The 15,930-nt window shown below is 37.2% G+C and overlaps 1 protein-coding gene across 1 annotated transcript in view; it reads left to right on the top strand.

The window, feature by feature from the left end:
* Positions 1-15,241, top strand: part of ptpn5 (protein tyrosine phosphatase non-receptor type 5) — a 17,417-nt gene extending 2,176 nt beyond the window's left edge. The window contains exons 2-14 of the mRNA XM_087796679.1: positions 1,446-1,551; positions 4,599-4,875; positions 4,949-5,071; positions 5,150-5,245; positions 6,100-6,350; positions 6,415-6,607; positions 6,953-7,037; positions 7,118-7,197; positions 9,048-9,185; positions 9,281-9,391; positions 10,669-10,829; positions 10,917-11,030; positions 12,440-15,241. Coding sequence (XP_087652805.1) covers positions 4,606-4,875; positions 4,949-5,071; positions 5,150-5,245; positions 6,100-6,350; positions 6,415-6,607; positions 6,953-7,037; positions 7,118-7,197; positions 9,048-9,185; positions 9,281-9,391; positions 10,669-10,829; positions 10,917-11,030; positions 12,440-12,533 — 1,716 coding nt within the window. The 5' untranslated portion in view covers positions 1,446-1,551; positions 4,599-4,605 and the 3' untranslated portion in view covers positions 12,534-15,241. The remainder of the gene's footprint in view (positions 1-1,445; positions 1,552-4,598; positions 4,876-4,948; positions 5,072-5,149; positions 5,246-6,099; positions 6,351-6,414; positions 6,608-6,952; positions 7,038-7,117; positions 7,198-9,047; positions 9,186-9,280; positions 9,392-10,668; positions 10,830-10,916; positions 11,031-12,439) is intronic.
* The last annotated feature ends 689 nt before the right edge of the window (positions 15,242-15,930 follow it).

Here is a 15,930-nt window from a genome sequence, read left to right as displayed (position 1 = left end):
CAGTTGGATAATAAAGAAAACTATTAACTTTTTACGTCTTTTATACCAGTATTTTAAACACCACAACACGTTTTTTGACATCATATTATTGTAGTTTGGCTATTTTAACCTCAACCTTTTTGTGTGGCCGCTGTTCTACCTCGATACCTTAACATTCAAACGTACTTGTTTGACGAAGGTAAAACTTCTCATGAACTACAAGTTTAATACCATCTGAAATATCTAATTCTCCATCACGTCTTTCTACTGCCAATTTTCCCGAGCTCTCATTCCGGTTCCCTCTGCTTCCTTCATTTCCTTTACAGTAGCTCTTCAGAGGAATTGAACAACAGCCTTTGTGCTCCTTCGTTGGGTCAATGAATCTCCCTGTAATTAATTCACCAATGATTCTGCTCAGAAAAAAACCCGTACAATCTACAAACACACAACACAAACAGTCGTTTCGTTTTTTTTTTAGAAAAAGGTAACATATACACATTTAGTCAAGCGGTCATAATGTTATGGCTGCTTGGTTTTATCGTCATATATTAGTATATTTTATCATATTCATGCACCAACGTGTCTGAATGACGTTAACAACTTTTAAATAGACGAAGCGAAACCAGCAGAATTCTTGAGCCGACCGAGTTATTGTCCCTGTTATTCCCCTGCGGATGAGCTTAGTGTGTTTCATTATTTTTATTTCAACACGCTATGTTAGTAACCACAGAAACCAAAACGCCAACCTGACTGCGTCATCGCTTCAGACAACCTTCACACACACAAACAGACCCATTCATCCCTCCATCCTCTCACCTGTCCATCTGTTGCTCTGAGGTATATATATATATGTATATATATATATATTAAAAAAAAAGTTTTTTACTTATGTAACACAATGGATTTTGTGTCAGTGTGTGTAAACTATTGTATGTGTGTGTATTTTATTTGTATGCATGTCGCTATGGCGACGGCCCAGGCTCGACGGCGTCATCACTTCAAAACCACCTTCACTGCGAGCGGATGTAGAAAAGGACTCAAAGCAGCACCCCCTCTGTTCTACACCTGCACACACACACACACACACACACACACACACACACACACACACACACACACTTTTCTTCCTGCGGTTTCATATTCCGCTGAGATCACCCTCATTCAACAGGGTCCAGTGGCATAGGAGCAGAGAGAGCAGAGGCTCTGTGCATACTGATTCACCAGGATCTGAATGCTTCTCAGAAGGTGTCTGGTCTGTCTGGATGGAGAAGGAAAAAGAAAGAAAGAAAGAGGGGGACGATAGATTGACAGTTTAGTGTGTCACCTTCCGTCTCCATCGACAGCTCATGATGGCACAGCTGGGAGCCCGACAAGGCGTGCTACTCCGATCCGTCCACAGCTCATGATGGTGCATCAGCGGCCGTGCAACCCTCTCAGCAGTTACATTTGAGTCATCTCTCCCTCAGATTTTCATGATGGCTAACAACGGCTGGCTGACAATAGACACCAGTTTCATCCTGATCATGTGATCTGCTCCATCAGAAGCTGCAGAAGTGCAACGCATCGACACACGTGAGTCCTTCCACGTCTCTGGCTTCTTTTCCGAACCTTTTTATGCAATAAAAAACATGTTTTTCAATATATTAAATACATAATAAATGTATTTTCTCTATTGTTTAATCAGGATGTATTTGATTCTATGACTGTGGTACATAGTCTTACTTAAAGTGTAAAGTGTCTTAAGATAACTTTGTTTTGATATGACACATAAACAAAATTGAATTGGCTTTAATAATAATAATGTAACTATGAGTTTTTAGATAAACCTATGAGGAGGTTATTTGGTTGATAAGGTTAAATAAAGACTATAAATGTATAAATTGTCAGATGATCATGGTAAAACCACCTTAATATGAACTTTTTTGTATAACTTTACAAAGGGTTTAAAATAGTTTTCAACAGCAACTTAAAAAATGTTCACCTTTTAAATAACATTTTATTTGAATTCTATTTATATTTCAAAAGAGTGTGTATAAAAGACAATCATTCGATGTTTTATTTGACAATGAACACAAACAATCACAGTGTTTAGTCATTTGTGTGGTGCAGTTAAACCTCTGGCCACTAGTTGGCAACATTCATCGTTTCCTCCGAGCCAAAGTACCAGGAAAACTGGCGAAATGGCAGCAATGAGTGAGAAAGAAAGGACTCACCAAAGTCCAGTAGCTTTTAACGCTGATGTTTGGATTCATTTTTGGCTTTAAAATAGAGTTTAAAGTGAAAAAATGAAAAACTGTCAGACACTGAATATTGTATGTTGCTGCAGGTTGTTTGAGGCTGTTAATGCACTTCATTCTTAATATAAGTTTACATTTTTTGTTAATATTTTGAGAAGCAATTTCACATTTTATTAGAAAGGTATTTGCTCATTTATTTGTTGTAAAAGTGTAGGTTCTTTAAAAGAAACAATATATCGTTGTTCCTACAGTATCGCATTATATCGTCACACGTATCAAAATACATATTGTATCCCCCGATTCTTACCAATACACAGCACTACTATTTACTGTATAAATATATATATATATCCTCTAATAAATCCCTTTTATTTTGTGATGAGACATTTACATTATAGACATTTTCAAGCCCTTCCGCTGAGACATCAATTCTTTACGTGTTGATAATCACCTTTATTAATGGTGGCAGAGCGTTCTGGAAAATAAGAGCTTTGAATACACAGGTGACCGATACTGACATTATGTATGTGTACTTGTGTACGTGTGTGTGTGTGTGTGTGCCAGTACATGATAATGTTCAGGACTGAGGAGAGGGATGAGAGCCACTTTGTTGCCAAGGCGACGGACAGCGCTGTAAACACGTTACCCCTGACTCATCCCTCTACAATACAACCTCAACCATTTGCTTTCCCCACCGTAACACACACATCAGAACGCACACATAAACAGACACACTGGTTTCCACAGACAAATATAATCTACCCGGAGCCCCGTGTTCTACACGGTGGAGATCAATGCGATAGGAACTGTCTGATCCTTCAGGAAAAGAAAAGTCAATCCAACATAATGGGACACGCTCACAAAAGCACACACACACACTCCAACAAACACTCAATGGAGTCCAATCTTGGGTAGATAAGAGGGTCTTGAGATTGGGGCCACTTCATGCTGTGGAGCTGTACATCTGAATAAAGCGTCCTGTCACAGACATGCTCATTTAAAAAACACAAAATCCCATTCACGTCACTCCACACACAGAAGACAAAGAGGACGTCACAGAGCAGGAAATCAAAGTCTTCTTTTCTTCACTGCTGCTGAAAACAAATTCTGTAGGAAAAAGACATGATTTACCTCCTCCTTGCCTTCTCCTCCTTTTATTTTATACCTCTTTTATTGGATCATGATATTTATATGTCTTCAAGATGCTTTTAATTGTTTTATCTCACTAACTAATTAATTATTTTTTATGATTCATTATTTCTTTCACCCTTTTTTTTACCCTGGCATTTACTATTTAATATAATTATCAAGCACCAACTTGATTATTAAGTTTTATAATATTTGATGTGCTAATTAAAACAAAAGTTTTTGCGTTGTGTTTTTTATTCAAATGGACAATATTCAAATAAAATGTAGATTATTATACCTTCTTATTTTGATCAAACGATGATCTAGTTTCACTTTCAATTGCAACATAATTTTTTTTTGTCGGGGAATTGCCTTCTTTTCATCATCATTCAAAAGATTTTCCAGAACATATATGTATGCTTTGATGGTTTGGGTAGTGTTCGTTTAAGGTTAGGGTGTGTGGTTGTACTTTTAATAGAAGGGGCCACAATATATATGAAGAAAAAAAATTACTCCTAATATAAGGCACTCAATGTCAAAATGTGTCTTATTTTGATGGTCAATAAATACTATAATGTATTGACGGGATTCATCCATTTACTAAAAAAGTTCAAATTAACGGACGAAGAAGATAAAAGAAGACGCAGTATTTTATCAAGTTATGTAAAGCCATCAAGATCCACTTTATAGTTTTGGGCTGCACAAATACTTTCAAAGGTCCGCATGTGGCCCGCGAGTCGCGCTTTTATTAAATGATATTTGTAGCTTTTCCAGACCAGAGTCACAAAGCGCTTAAACAATCAAAACAATACTCAATAAAATATATACTTAAAAGGTCAAGATAATACTGAGAACAACACAGGAGTCTCAGAAAATCAAGGAAAACCCTGCACGAATAAAAAGGTCTTGAGATAAATGTTTTGACTGGAATTTCAATTTTATTATCAAGCATTCCAGTGGTTCACCAAGAACTTTGATTCATTGCACAAGAGGCAATTTAGTTAAAGAAACACCTGTTTCAAGCTTTTACGGGCCACATATATGGGTTGGTGGGCCAAATGTGGCCCTCGTGCCTTCAGTTGAACCTATAAATGTCGTATCATTTACAACACATTTTGCAACCTGACACATCATGATGGATTATCTAACGTGTCACCACACACAGTGGATTTATTTCAGCGGTAAATTCAGAAGGAGAGAAGAAAACCGGCAGGTGTGTTAAACATAGTATATCTAATGCACCTCATTCCACAGGAGGATCATGACCCGTCGGCTCAGCAGCTCCACTCGTTCCCACACAGAGGACTCCATCTTCCTGAGGCCGGATGAGGATCCCGTTTGGTTGGATGAGCCCACGAAGGCCGACAAAATCGGCGATGGAGTTCCAAAAAAAGACGGGCAGTCGGAGTTCAGGGACGGACCCGCGGACGGGACGGACCTACACGGGGAGGAGATGCTGCTGCGCAAAGTTTACCTCATGGTGGTTGAGTTCCACTGCTGGGCTGCTCTCTTCGTCGTCTCCCAGCTCCTGGTAAATGAGTTACGATTTGATTTTGTTTCCATTAGATCACGTTGGTAACTTCTTTCCCTCTTTCTCCTCTCAGGGCTACTGGTTGTTTTTTGTGATGGGAGGAAACGGGCCCTTCTCCTCCATCTATAAAGCCCTCCAGGTCATCGACTTCTACATGAGCTTCATTTTGCCGTGTCATCCCATTTTTGGAACGGACGTGAGTGAGATCTGGAATCTTTTCAAGCTCCCGAATAAAGGGTTTATTTTGAAATCTTCTCGTCCTCCATGTAAACAGTCCATGCTGGTGATGAAGGAAGTGGAGAACACCACACAACCCTACTGGATTGTCCACAGCACCACAGGAATTGGCGTGTCCATCTGTGTCATCATGGTGAGACATCCACACCTTCTTTCTCTGCAAAGACAAACTCCCATAACAGTCTGAAGAAGCAGTGAAGCAAATTTGATTAGGATCTATTCATGTAAATATAAGAAAGTCTCCAAAAATGTTAGTTTCATGTGAGTGTTTTGAAATTAAACCAGCCAAGGTAGTTATTTCTTCTCTGTCTTTTGTTTGTTTGCCATAAACTATGAATGAAAGTTAAGTTGTTTTTGAATCTCTAATTGTTTATTGTGTCCTTTGAATGTTAGCTGATATTCTACAAAAAAACAATTCCTACTGAAATTATTTTTATTACTATTAAGTTTGTCTGCAAAATCGCTTAAAAAAACGGATTTAAAATAAGTTTTCCAGAAATTTTAATAATGGGAAAAGAAACTGATGATGTCATTTGGGTGGTGATATACCATCTGGATCCACAAATCATCATTAGGAGTATTTGTAACTCTCTGTGGTGCATAAAAGGCTAAAAGTCGACGCTTCTGGTCTTGCTCACGTGTTCTGTGCGTTCCAGTGTGTAACGGCCAATGGTTTCCACAGTAAACTTATTAACTTGAAAAGTTCTAAAAAAAATATTCAATAATCTTCAAGGATTGGTTTGACATTAGATTAACCTAGATGTGACTCGATCGTGGTGAGGATCCAGAGTACCTTGTGGATTACAGGAAGGTTTTTGGAGATGTGTGCCTTTTATAGCTTCTAACCACTGTTGCTATCGTTCCATACTTTTTAAGAACTAGCAAAAAACTAAATTAATAATTAGAAAAAAACCTACCCTGAGAAGTTATGCAGGGGCATAACAAAAATATCCGGACACAAGACTGTATTAACTCATTTTTCCTCAGGTTATCCAAATGGTGTCCAAGTGGCGAAACGGATCGTGTCCATCGCAATCCTTACCAAAAGAATTTAACGATCGACGTCAGTCCGTGAGCCGCCAGCCCTCCTTCACCCTCTCAGAGTGGACGGACGCTCAGGAGGATCTCCAGGATCTGGACACCATTCCGCAAACCCCGGTGTTTGAGTTGGGGAACGATAGCAAGAACGACGGCGACGCCGCGACCCTCTTAATGACGCCGGTCGGACTTCAAGAAAGGTGAGACGTGGACGAAGGTTTATGTTTCTACTCGAGGTGTTTGACAATGTTCCCCCAAACACAGGAGGGGCTCCAACGTCTCCCTGACCCTGGACATGTGCACGCCCGGCTGCACCGAGCCGTATGGCTACGGCGCACAGCTGTCCCCGAGAGACCAGTCGGCCAAGGAATACCTCCGAGAGGGAACTCACGTCCTGACCCCGGATATGCTGCACACACGGGCCATGGATGACCAGAACCTGCAGGCGGAGTTCTACGTGAGTCTCGCCCACACTGGGATTAACAGACGCACATACGGATAAAAACACCAGGATACGCACCGACATCCATTAGAAGGCCGAGCACAGCCGTAAGGTCTTGTGGGCGAGCGAGAAGAGATACGGCCGTATTAGCATATGAAACCCACAGAGGATTCTTGGTGTCTGCAAGGTAGAAGATTTTAGAGTCAAGATCACATGTTCTCAAGTCAATAAGATACAGTTAGTCGAGATACAGAAGCGGCAATTAGTCCGCATTGTAGTTGGTGGCTGACTTTTTTATCCATCTGTGAAAGTAGTGCTGGTTTCTGGGCGACTGATCAATGCTCCCGTATTGTCTGTCAGGAAACTCCCATGAACTTCGTGGACCCAAAGGAGTACAACTATCCGGGGCTGGTGAGAAAGAACCGCTATAAAACCATTTTACCCAGTGAGTACACATGTAAGGCGACAACCATTTGGACAGAGTTTAACTTTTTTTCTTTTTTATGTGTGGTTTGAATCCTCCAGACACACACAGCCGAGTGATCTTGAAGTCAGACGATGAAGATGATTTCCTCTCCACCTACATTAATGCTAATTATCTCAAAGTAAGTGGACATTTGTTTGTTGAAAAACTGCCTCTTAGAAGAATAACTCGAAACAGTGTTGAATGGATTATATCTTAATTTGGTGGTATTTCAAATTACTGTCATGGATCCAGATGGTATTTTCAAACACTTAAATCTGAACTTAATTTAAACTTAAATTTAATAGTTAATATTTTCGAATAATTTCATCTAATCTTTGGGTATTTTTAAATTTGTTTGGATAAATTTAATTTCCCCAATGAGGGAATGATAAAGGAATGTCAATCAATCGATAAAACAGTTAAATGTCTTATTATTCCATGTATGTGTTATTTCAAATTACCATCTGGATCCATTAATCATTTGAAGATTAGTCACTCTTTGTGGTTTATGGAAGAATGAGCTTCTGTTCTAAATGTCCCAATGAGCTTAACTTTTTTTAAAATTATTTTTTAATTTATTTTGCTATAATAAAATTTCCTTTGGGAAAGTCACAGAGACTAAAGTCTATCCCAGCCTCCTAGGGCGATAGACGGGTACACCATGAACAAAATCGTCATTCCATCACAGGGAACACAGAAAATTGAAAACCTCACAGAAAGTACAGAAGTTGCCTCAAGCTGAAGGCGAACTTGCAACCTTTTTGTTGTGAAGTGGTAGCACTGAACACTACACAACCTTATACAAAGGTTTAAAAAGTCTATCTAAAAATGATGATAAAAGACATAAAAAGGGTGACATCTCTGACAAATTTGCGTCAGAATTAGGATGAAATGAGGTCACAGATTATTTATACCGTTATAATTCAAAATGAAAGATACTAAAAATTAAAAGAAAAAGTCGCTTTTCTTTTTCATAGAACAAAATACTTGTCTTAGTTAATTCATATATTTTTATTTTTGATGTTAGTTCTGTCTTTCTTAATGGAAGGATCACGACTCATAAAACAGCTTTGTACCGAAGACACTGTATCATGATACTGTGTCTTCATTTTGAAAGTCCACTACTGCAGACTACTGTACATATTAAAGTGACAGTTTATCCAAAATTCATTATAAAAAGTACCAGTGTCTACTCTCTACACACGAAGCTCGCACAATATTTACCCGACGTGTTTTACTGTGCTTCACATAGCATGTTAGCCTTTAGCTTCCGTTACGAACAACTCTAGAATACAGACTTTTTTTTTTTTTTAATGAAATAATTTCTCTTGTCGAGGATTCAGTACAAGAGGGATGTTACAGACGAGCAGTACAGAGGTATTTGGATGTTTTTTTAAGTGTCTTTTCAGACAAAACGAAGAAAAGTAGGTGCTGTTCATATCGACATACAATTATACCTGTACCTCCAAAACAATACAGATTAAATAATCCCAAACCTTAGTCAACATGAGGGTGAGTAGAAAATAATTTGAATTTTGGGTGAACTATCACTTTAAACTCGAAAACAAGAAGCAATAAGAAGGAAAGAAAAAATTCTGAGTCGTTAAATTCCAATATGTTCTTCAGGAATCCCAGTTATGGTATGTAGTGACCGGACACGAGCGGATAGACCACAAGTCTGATTAAAACTAGCAGCGGAACCAGGACTCAGCCGGGAGTTTTCTTTCTTTTTTTTTATCAGCTGACTCACTATCCCCGCGGAACAGCTGACGGAAGTTGATATGACGATAAAGTTAAAAAGGTGGACGTGAGTCATAGGAGGTGTTGTGAATAGAACCGCTCTCCTCTTAGAGTCGATCGTCACCTTTATTTGGATCACATCCATCACTGTTTTTCAAAAAATAATGGTGAATATAAATACCCCTGACCTCGTATTGTCTCTTCAGCTTTTCCCTGAATTGTCAGTGACCTTTATGTGTTTTTAAACAGGGCTACGGCGGGGAAGAGTGCGCCTACATCGCCACGCAGGGTCCGACCGTGAACACCGTGGGGGACTTCTGGAGGATGGTGTGGCAGGAGCGATGCCCCATCATTGTCATGATCACCAACCTGGAGGAGAAGAATGAGGTCAGCGTGGGGAGGGAAGAGACTCATCGTGATGAATAAGACGATTGCGTCAGAGTTACTCACTCTAGGTGGGCTTCTTCTTCTCCGTCTTGTAGAAATGTGCAGAGTACTGGCCTGAAGATACTGTTTCCCACGAGGGCATCGAGATCACCGTTGTCACGGTAACGCAGGAGGATGACTACAGTCTTAGAGTTTTCACTTTAAGGGTAAGAAACTTTTGATTTCCGCCTCATCCTTGTTCTTAACAGTTTACCTGTAAATGTTGTACAATCGTACGCTTTGAATAATGCGCAACTTTTGTGTTTATCTTACGAGTACAATCTTACTTTTGCACCCAGATCAAACTATTTTCACTGTAATCAAACTATTTTTTAACTGTAATCTAACAAATTTTCAGATGTAATCAAACTTTTTTCAACAATAAGGAAACAATTCTTCCCTTTTATCAAACTATTCAACTATAATCAAACCATATTCACTATAATCACTTATTAACAGTAATAAAACAATGTTCATCTAAAATTGAAGCATTTTTTAATCATAATAAAAACTTGTCTCTTCAATCCAATATTTTCTCCAACTATTTTCAAATGTATTTAAACAATTTTCAACAAAAATCAAACTATTTTCAACTGTAGTCAAACAGATGTTTACTATAATGAAACTATTTTCAACTGTATTCAAACAATTTTCAACAAAAATGAAACTATTTTCAACTGTATTCAAACAATTTTCAACAAAAATCAAACTATTTTCAACTGTATTCAAACAATTTTCAACAAAAAATAAACTATTTTCAACTGTATTCAAACAATTTTCAACAAAAATCAAACTATTTTCAACTATAATCAAACAGATTTTTACTATAATTAAACTATTTTCAACTGTTTTCAAACAATTTTCACAATAATCAAATTTTTTTTTTTAACTCTAATCAAACATTTTCAATTGTATACAAACCATTTTTTAATATATTGAAATAATTTTAATCTGTAACAAAAAAAATAATTAAACTCAGCAAACAAGATCAAACAAGAATTGTTAGAGTTAACAGCAAAGGTTTTAGTCATAGTTAAATAAATAATTATAATAATAAAATAATACCGTCAAATACACCTTTTTGGGGCGACTCATCCTAGAATACCCTTGACCTGCACCGGACTCTTGTGCATGCTGACCTCAAGTCAACTCTCATTCCAAAGTTTCAAGAGTGTTTAGTTTTCGCCTGCTTAAGAGGGTTAGCAGCTTAACCTCTTATCTTGTCTCTAAGCACACGGATGACGTCGGCTTTTTCTCACCCACTGTCTCATGTTGTAACTTCACAGGAACATTCCAAAGACCTGTAGTCAGATTCTGGAAAAAAAACAACTACTAAAATAGTTCTTAATGATTGCACTTTCATATTCCTTCCACTAGATGTCTCAGTAGCATTCAAAGCAGACTTCTAGAAATGTCTTCTGACTCTTGACTGTGTGTGCACCAGTGTGGAGATGAGGAGAGGAGCCTCCAGCAGTACTGGTACACCTCGTGGCCAGATCAGAAGACTCCGGACAAAGCTCCTCCACTTCTGGAACTTGTGCAGGAAGTGGAAAGGGCCAGAGAGGAAGCGCCTCCGTCCAGTGGGCCTATAATCGTGCACTGCAGGTACAGAAAGTAGAAAGAGTGCTGCAAGTATTGGAAGATTATTTCTGACTCCTTCTTTTCCTCCCACCGCTGACCTTTTGTCCACAGCGCTGGCATTGGTCGAACAGGCTGCTTCATCGCCACCTCCATCCTGTGCAGGCAGCTGAGGACCGAGGGTGTGGTGGACATACTGAGGACCACATGCCAGCTCCGTCTGGACAGGTGAGATATTCGGATGTTTAAATATAACCTGATCTTTTTCACGACTGCTTTGGGTCCTATAGCTGAGACGTTTCATTCCCTATTTATTTCCTTTTTTGTCCTATTTTAATTATCAACAAAAAGTTGTCCTGAAAAAATATCTCAATTATATTATATAATGTTTAAATAATCTTTGGAAAACTACCTTCAACATTCAGTTAAAGAAAAAAGTGGTTGACTTTGTTATTTGGATTTAGATTATCATATTACATTTTCCCATTTTTTATACATTTTGCAAAATAAGTGGGACTTGTATTCAGATTATCTGAGACCTTTATGCTATTAAGATAAAACATGTTTTTTAATCTCTAAATGTATTATCTTTACATTTTTTTTTTTTGCTTCACCAAAGTAAGAGCCTCCGATCTGTTTCTTTTTTAAATAACTCAAGAAACACAATCTAAATCCACCCATATTGCATTTATAATTTAAACTAACTTACATTTAATTAATAAACTAAATTCGGTACATTTTAAATATTTGAAGTATATTTAATATTATGGAGCTCAATCTCATTTGGACAGCAGGGGGCAGTCAACACACACAGTTGCGAGTCTCTATTATTATTGAAGTGATGACGCTTCAAATGCCTTCTAGACTCACAAGAAACTCCAGAATCCTCCTAAACATAATATAGAATATATTACAATAGTAGATACACTTTTTCGTCAGTGGTCAACAACATTCGCGGGACAAATAAGGGATTCTAAAAAAAAAAAGAAAAAAAAAGAACCTTTTTTCCTGCCGTATGAAAACTAAAATGGATCCTCAAAAACAGAAAAGAAAATGTAATTTATAGTTTTTTTTATCTTACAAATAATTTTTACTGAATTAAATAAAACATGTCAAAACAATGATATCCTTAATTTCGACAATTGAAAACACTAAATACATTTAAAGAACAAAAGGAAATGTATTGGATTTAAAGGTTGATTTTTTATTTTATTATTATATATATTCATGAACAACCAAATGAATCCTTTAATAAATGAACTTTATATGAATTGAATAGCCTTTAATTGGTCACATTATTAGCTGGGTGGTGGATAACTTTTTTCCTGGCTGTCTTCGGGGTCGTGCGAAACGTTACCGCCACCTGCTGTCCCATTGAGCTCATTTCAATTCAACGATTAGTTGATATAAATTATGTTGCATTTCGTAAAGAACTAATATAAACCATATTATAACGGTGATGGGCTTGTTACCTGCTCCTTTCGTTGCCTTCCTCTTGCCCCAACTAGCTGGGATCCAAGCATGTCGGAAAATTTTGGTAAAGATGAGCTGCTTGGCAGAGGTCTGCAATCTCAGCGTTATAGAAAATTTTTTGGACATTTCTAATTTCTCTGCTTGTGTTTTTTTTTGGTTGCCAGAGGCGGGATGATCCAAACGTGTGAGCAGTACCAGTTCGTGCATCATGTCCTCAGCTTGTACGAGAAGCAGCTCTCGCACGCCTCGGAGGAATGAGTGAGCGCCGCAGCCCACGACTAGACGAGACACACCACTGTACACCGAGCCACCTCTGGTGGTGCACGCCACTGTACCTAGCATCATCTGCACCCTTCCCCTCATCCAATCTATCCTTCACTACTGACATCTTTTATCAACTGCCATCGTTCCAACCTTTTTGACATCGTTCTTTTCATTTGTTCATTACTTGCCATTTGATGCTGATCTTTAATTATCCATGAAAAGTAACAATATTAATATGTATATTTATTTATAAGTTTAAATAATCAGGTAACTTATCAGAGGTCAAGTGTTCATGCACTTCTTAGACTTTTCCACCTTCTTTTTTGTTAAATTTAGAGATGAATAATCATTCTTTAAATTTGTCAAATCCATGGAAAACATGCTGAAAACAGGTTGATGCAAACCCTAACTTGGTCATTGTGACATTGCGACACCTAATAATCTCATTATGGCTGGTTCATCCAGTTCACTCGCTTCAATTGAAGCTGAATTCTTCCACCGGCAGGCCAAAAAAAAAGTACGGAGTAAAATCCCTTGGTGAGTATAAGTCCACAAATATGAGCACTTAAAAAATTCCGATTTGTATTTTACAACATTACGACTCTTGGAGAGCGATGTGACAAAATGACCAAATAATCAGAGGCTTATCAAAGTCTGCTCCTCTAGATGCAGCGACGTTGCTTGTGTAGACATGATTGACCTTCTCACATATTTGTTGAATTCCACCCAAACATTTTTTTTAAGTTATGTACAATTCCAGCATGATAATCAAACACATCATCAAAGCTTTTCCAACCACCGTGTATTCCATCAGTATCCACCGTACATTTTTTCTTGTTCTATCAGAATATATAATGGAAGGCTTGACTTTTTTCGGTGCCACCTCGTCTTCAGGTTGCATGGTGCTAAGTGTTCCTTAAAGGCATGTGCAATGTTTTGGAACAAAAGGAATGTAAAAAAAACAATGAGGTTATTGAGTTAAACCGACAAGGATTTTTCTTTCTCAAATTTACCAGACAGACCCTGCATAAAAAAAACAACACACAGATCATCTCAGAGCCCTCGCAGAGTGAACCATAAACAATCATTGGAGTTAAAATGATTTTCTTACCTTGAAGCACAGATTCCAAGATAAAACTGTGGTCACTCATGAAACACTCGCTCGGCGAGGACTCTGCCTCGAAACAGTAGCTCAACACGTTAGACGCCCATGATTGTTGTATTTAACAGGTCAGGCCAAATCTGTATGAAGCACAATAGACCAACTGAGGTTGTCTCTGATGTTCAGCTGTAAAAGTTTTTTTTTTTTTCTTTTCTGTGTTGTGTTTTTGATTGTGTTGAGTTTTAATGGACTGCATGTGCTGTATGGGACTCCGGAGGTCCACAATCAAAGCGACGTGACTGGTCGTCCCTGCTTTTTTTTTTCTTCTGTTGCATAAAAAAAAAAAAAGGTTTAAAAACCCTGTTATATTATATCGCTTGCTCTCGGCCAATGCTTTTTGATACAGTTTGCTTTTGTGAAACCAACCAGAGATATTTTTAGAAACATTTTGATACAATCCTTTCGAGTAGATGCCTTGTGTATATTTCTGTTTACACCATGATGGAATGTAGCTCATACTGTGGATAAAAAAAAAAAACGTTGGTTTATATATTGCTGATTCGACAGAACACGACAGTGACATCTACCTGAGTTACCTTCGATGACTAAAACGAAAAAAAAAGTTTTGTCTTCAGTATTGTTCATTTAATGCTTTGCTTGTTTCTTTTTTTTAGTGGTGGATAGAATCTGAGCTGTTTCCTTGAGTTTAAGGACCGTCCCTCTAAAATTTGAAAAATGTATTTGATGTTTCTGACAAAAAACTGTATTTCCTAGTGGACCCACCAAAAAGAATCGCTTCATGATCGCTAAGATTTATTTTTAAAGTATATTTCATAGTAAAGAGCTGCTGCATGTCTTTTTTAGCTCAAGGCGTTCGCTTTCAGTTGTGCCATGAAAATACTGTGCAGCACCTTCTGACTGAAGGATCATCTCCATCGAGTGATTGAGTCAAAACGTCCTTAAACTTCCATCCTTTAAACAATTAAAATTCCATGGTAGCATTTTTTGCTACTTCATTTCCTTTTCATTTTTAATATTTCAAATTTTCTCTCCCACTGATATATGTGGCCATTTTAATATTCCGTCAATTGAATGATTTTCATTTAAAAATATATAATGTTGCCAGGGGTTGGTCATGATCTTTTTTTTGACCAAGACTGTTACAGTCTCATTTCTTCCTTCAGGCTCAGATTTCATGAATGAAAACATCGCTATGTAAGGCAGCTAAAGACATTTTTTTGACTGATTTCAATAGACAAATAAAAGCAACAAAAAAAAATCATACAGAACACAACTAGACATAGTTCAAATGTATTTGGACCAATTAATGTACATTTACGATCATACAAATACATATTTCGCAGTTCCACGAGCTACAATATGTCGACTCAGTTCCCCTGAAAATGTTGCCTAAATGTGACTAAAAATTTGATTTGCTTGGCTTGTTTTTGATGTTCAAATGTCTTTCAATAAGATATTTTGGTTGTTAAGATAGCCAAATAGATAGACATACAACCGACCAGCAAGTATTCCTCTCCTCCGCTGTAGTATTGCTTTAAGTTGTGAGGTTTTGCATTGAAATAAAGGTAGATTTTCATGAGTGTCCTTGGATTCTTTTCCAACTTTCACAGCGGTGTTATGTAGTTACATTTATTTGACACTAGATGTCAGCAAATATAGGAGAGAAAAAAAGACTTGAGGTTGTTACGTATTATTCAACTGATAGACACACATAGACCACCATTTTTTTTTGTTAATGAACAAAGATCTGAAAACATTCTGCTTCATGTGTTTTTGTTACTAGATATGTGTTAAATGTGAATTTTTGATAAAGCAGTTGATAAAAACAATATAAATATCCATGAAATATTTTAGGTGGTAAATATATATTATTTCAATATTAATATAATATTATATACAAGGAAGTGTGTATGTAAGTAAGTAAGTAAGTAAGTCATTTTTATTTGTATAGTGCTTTTCCAGACCAGGGTCACAAAGCGCTTAAACAATCAAAACAATATTCAATAAAGTATATATTTTAAAGATAAAGATAAAACTGATAACACAACAGTAGTTCCAGAAAATCAAGGAAAAGCCTGAACAAATAGAAACGTCTTTTTAGTAGCAAAAACCAATTGGAAAATAATGACTGGTGTAGTTTTTTTTAAATTAATTAATTAATGTTGAACTCAAATGTGAATAATAGAAAAGAGAAACATTTCTTTTAATTCTTGTACGTATTATTATGATTATAAATCGGCATTTTACTTTATTTATTACTTTACTTGA

The sequence above is a fragment of the Callionymus lyra genome, chromosome 8 (assembly GCF_982586985.1).
Source record: "Callionymus lyra chromosome 8, fCalLyr1.hap1.1, whole genome shotgun sequence".
Classification (NCBI taxonomy): domain Eukaryota; kingdom Metazoa; phylum Chordata; class Actinopteri; order Syngnathiformes; family Callionymidae; genus Callionymus; species Callionymus lyra.
This window is presented reverse-complemented; position numbering and strand designations above follow the sequence as displayed.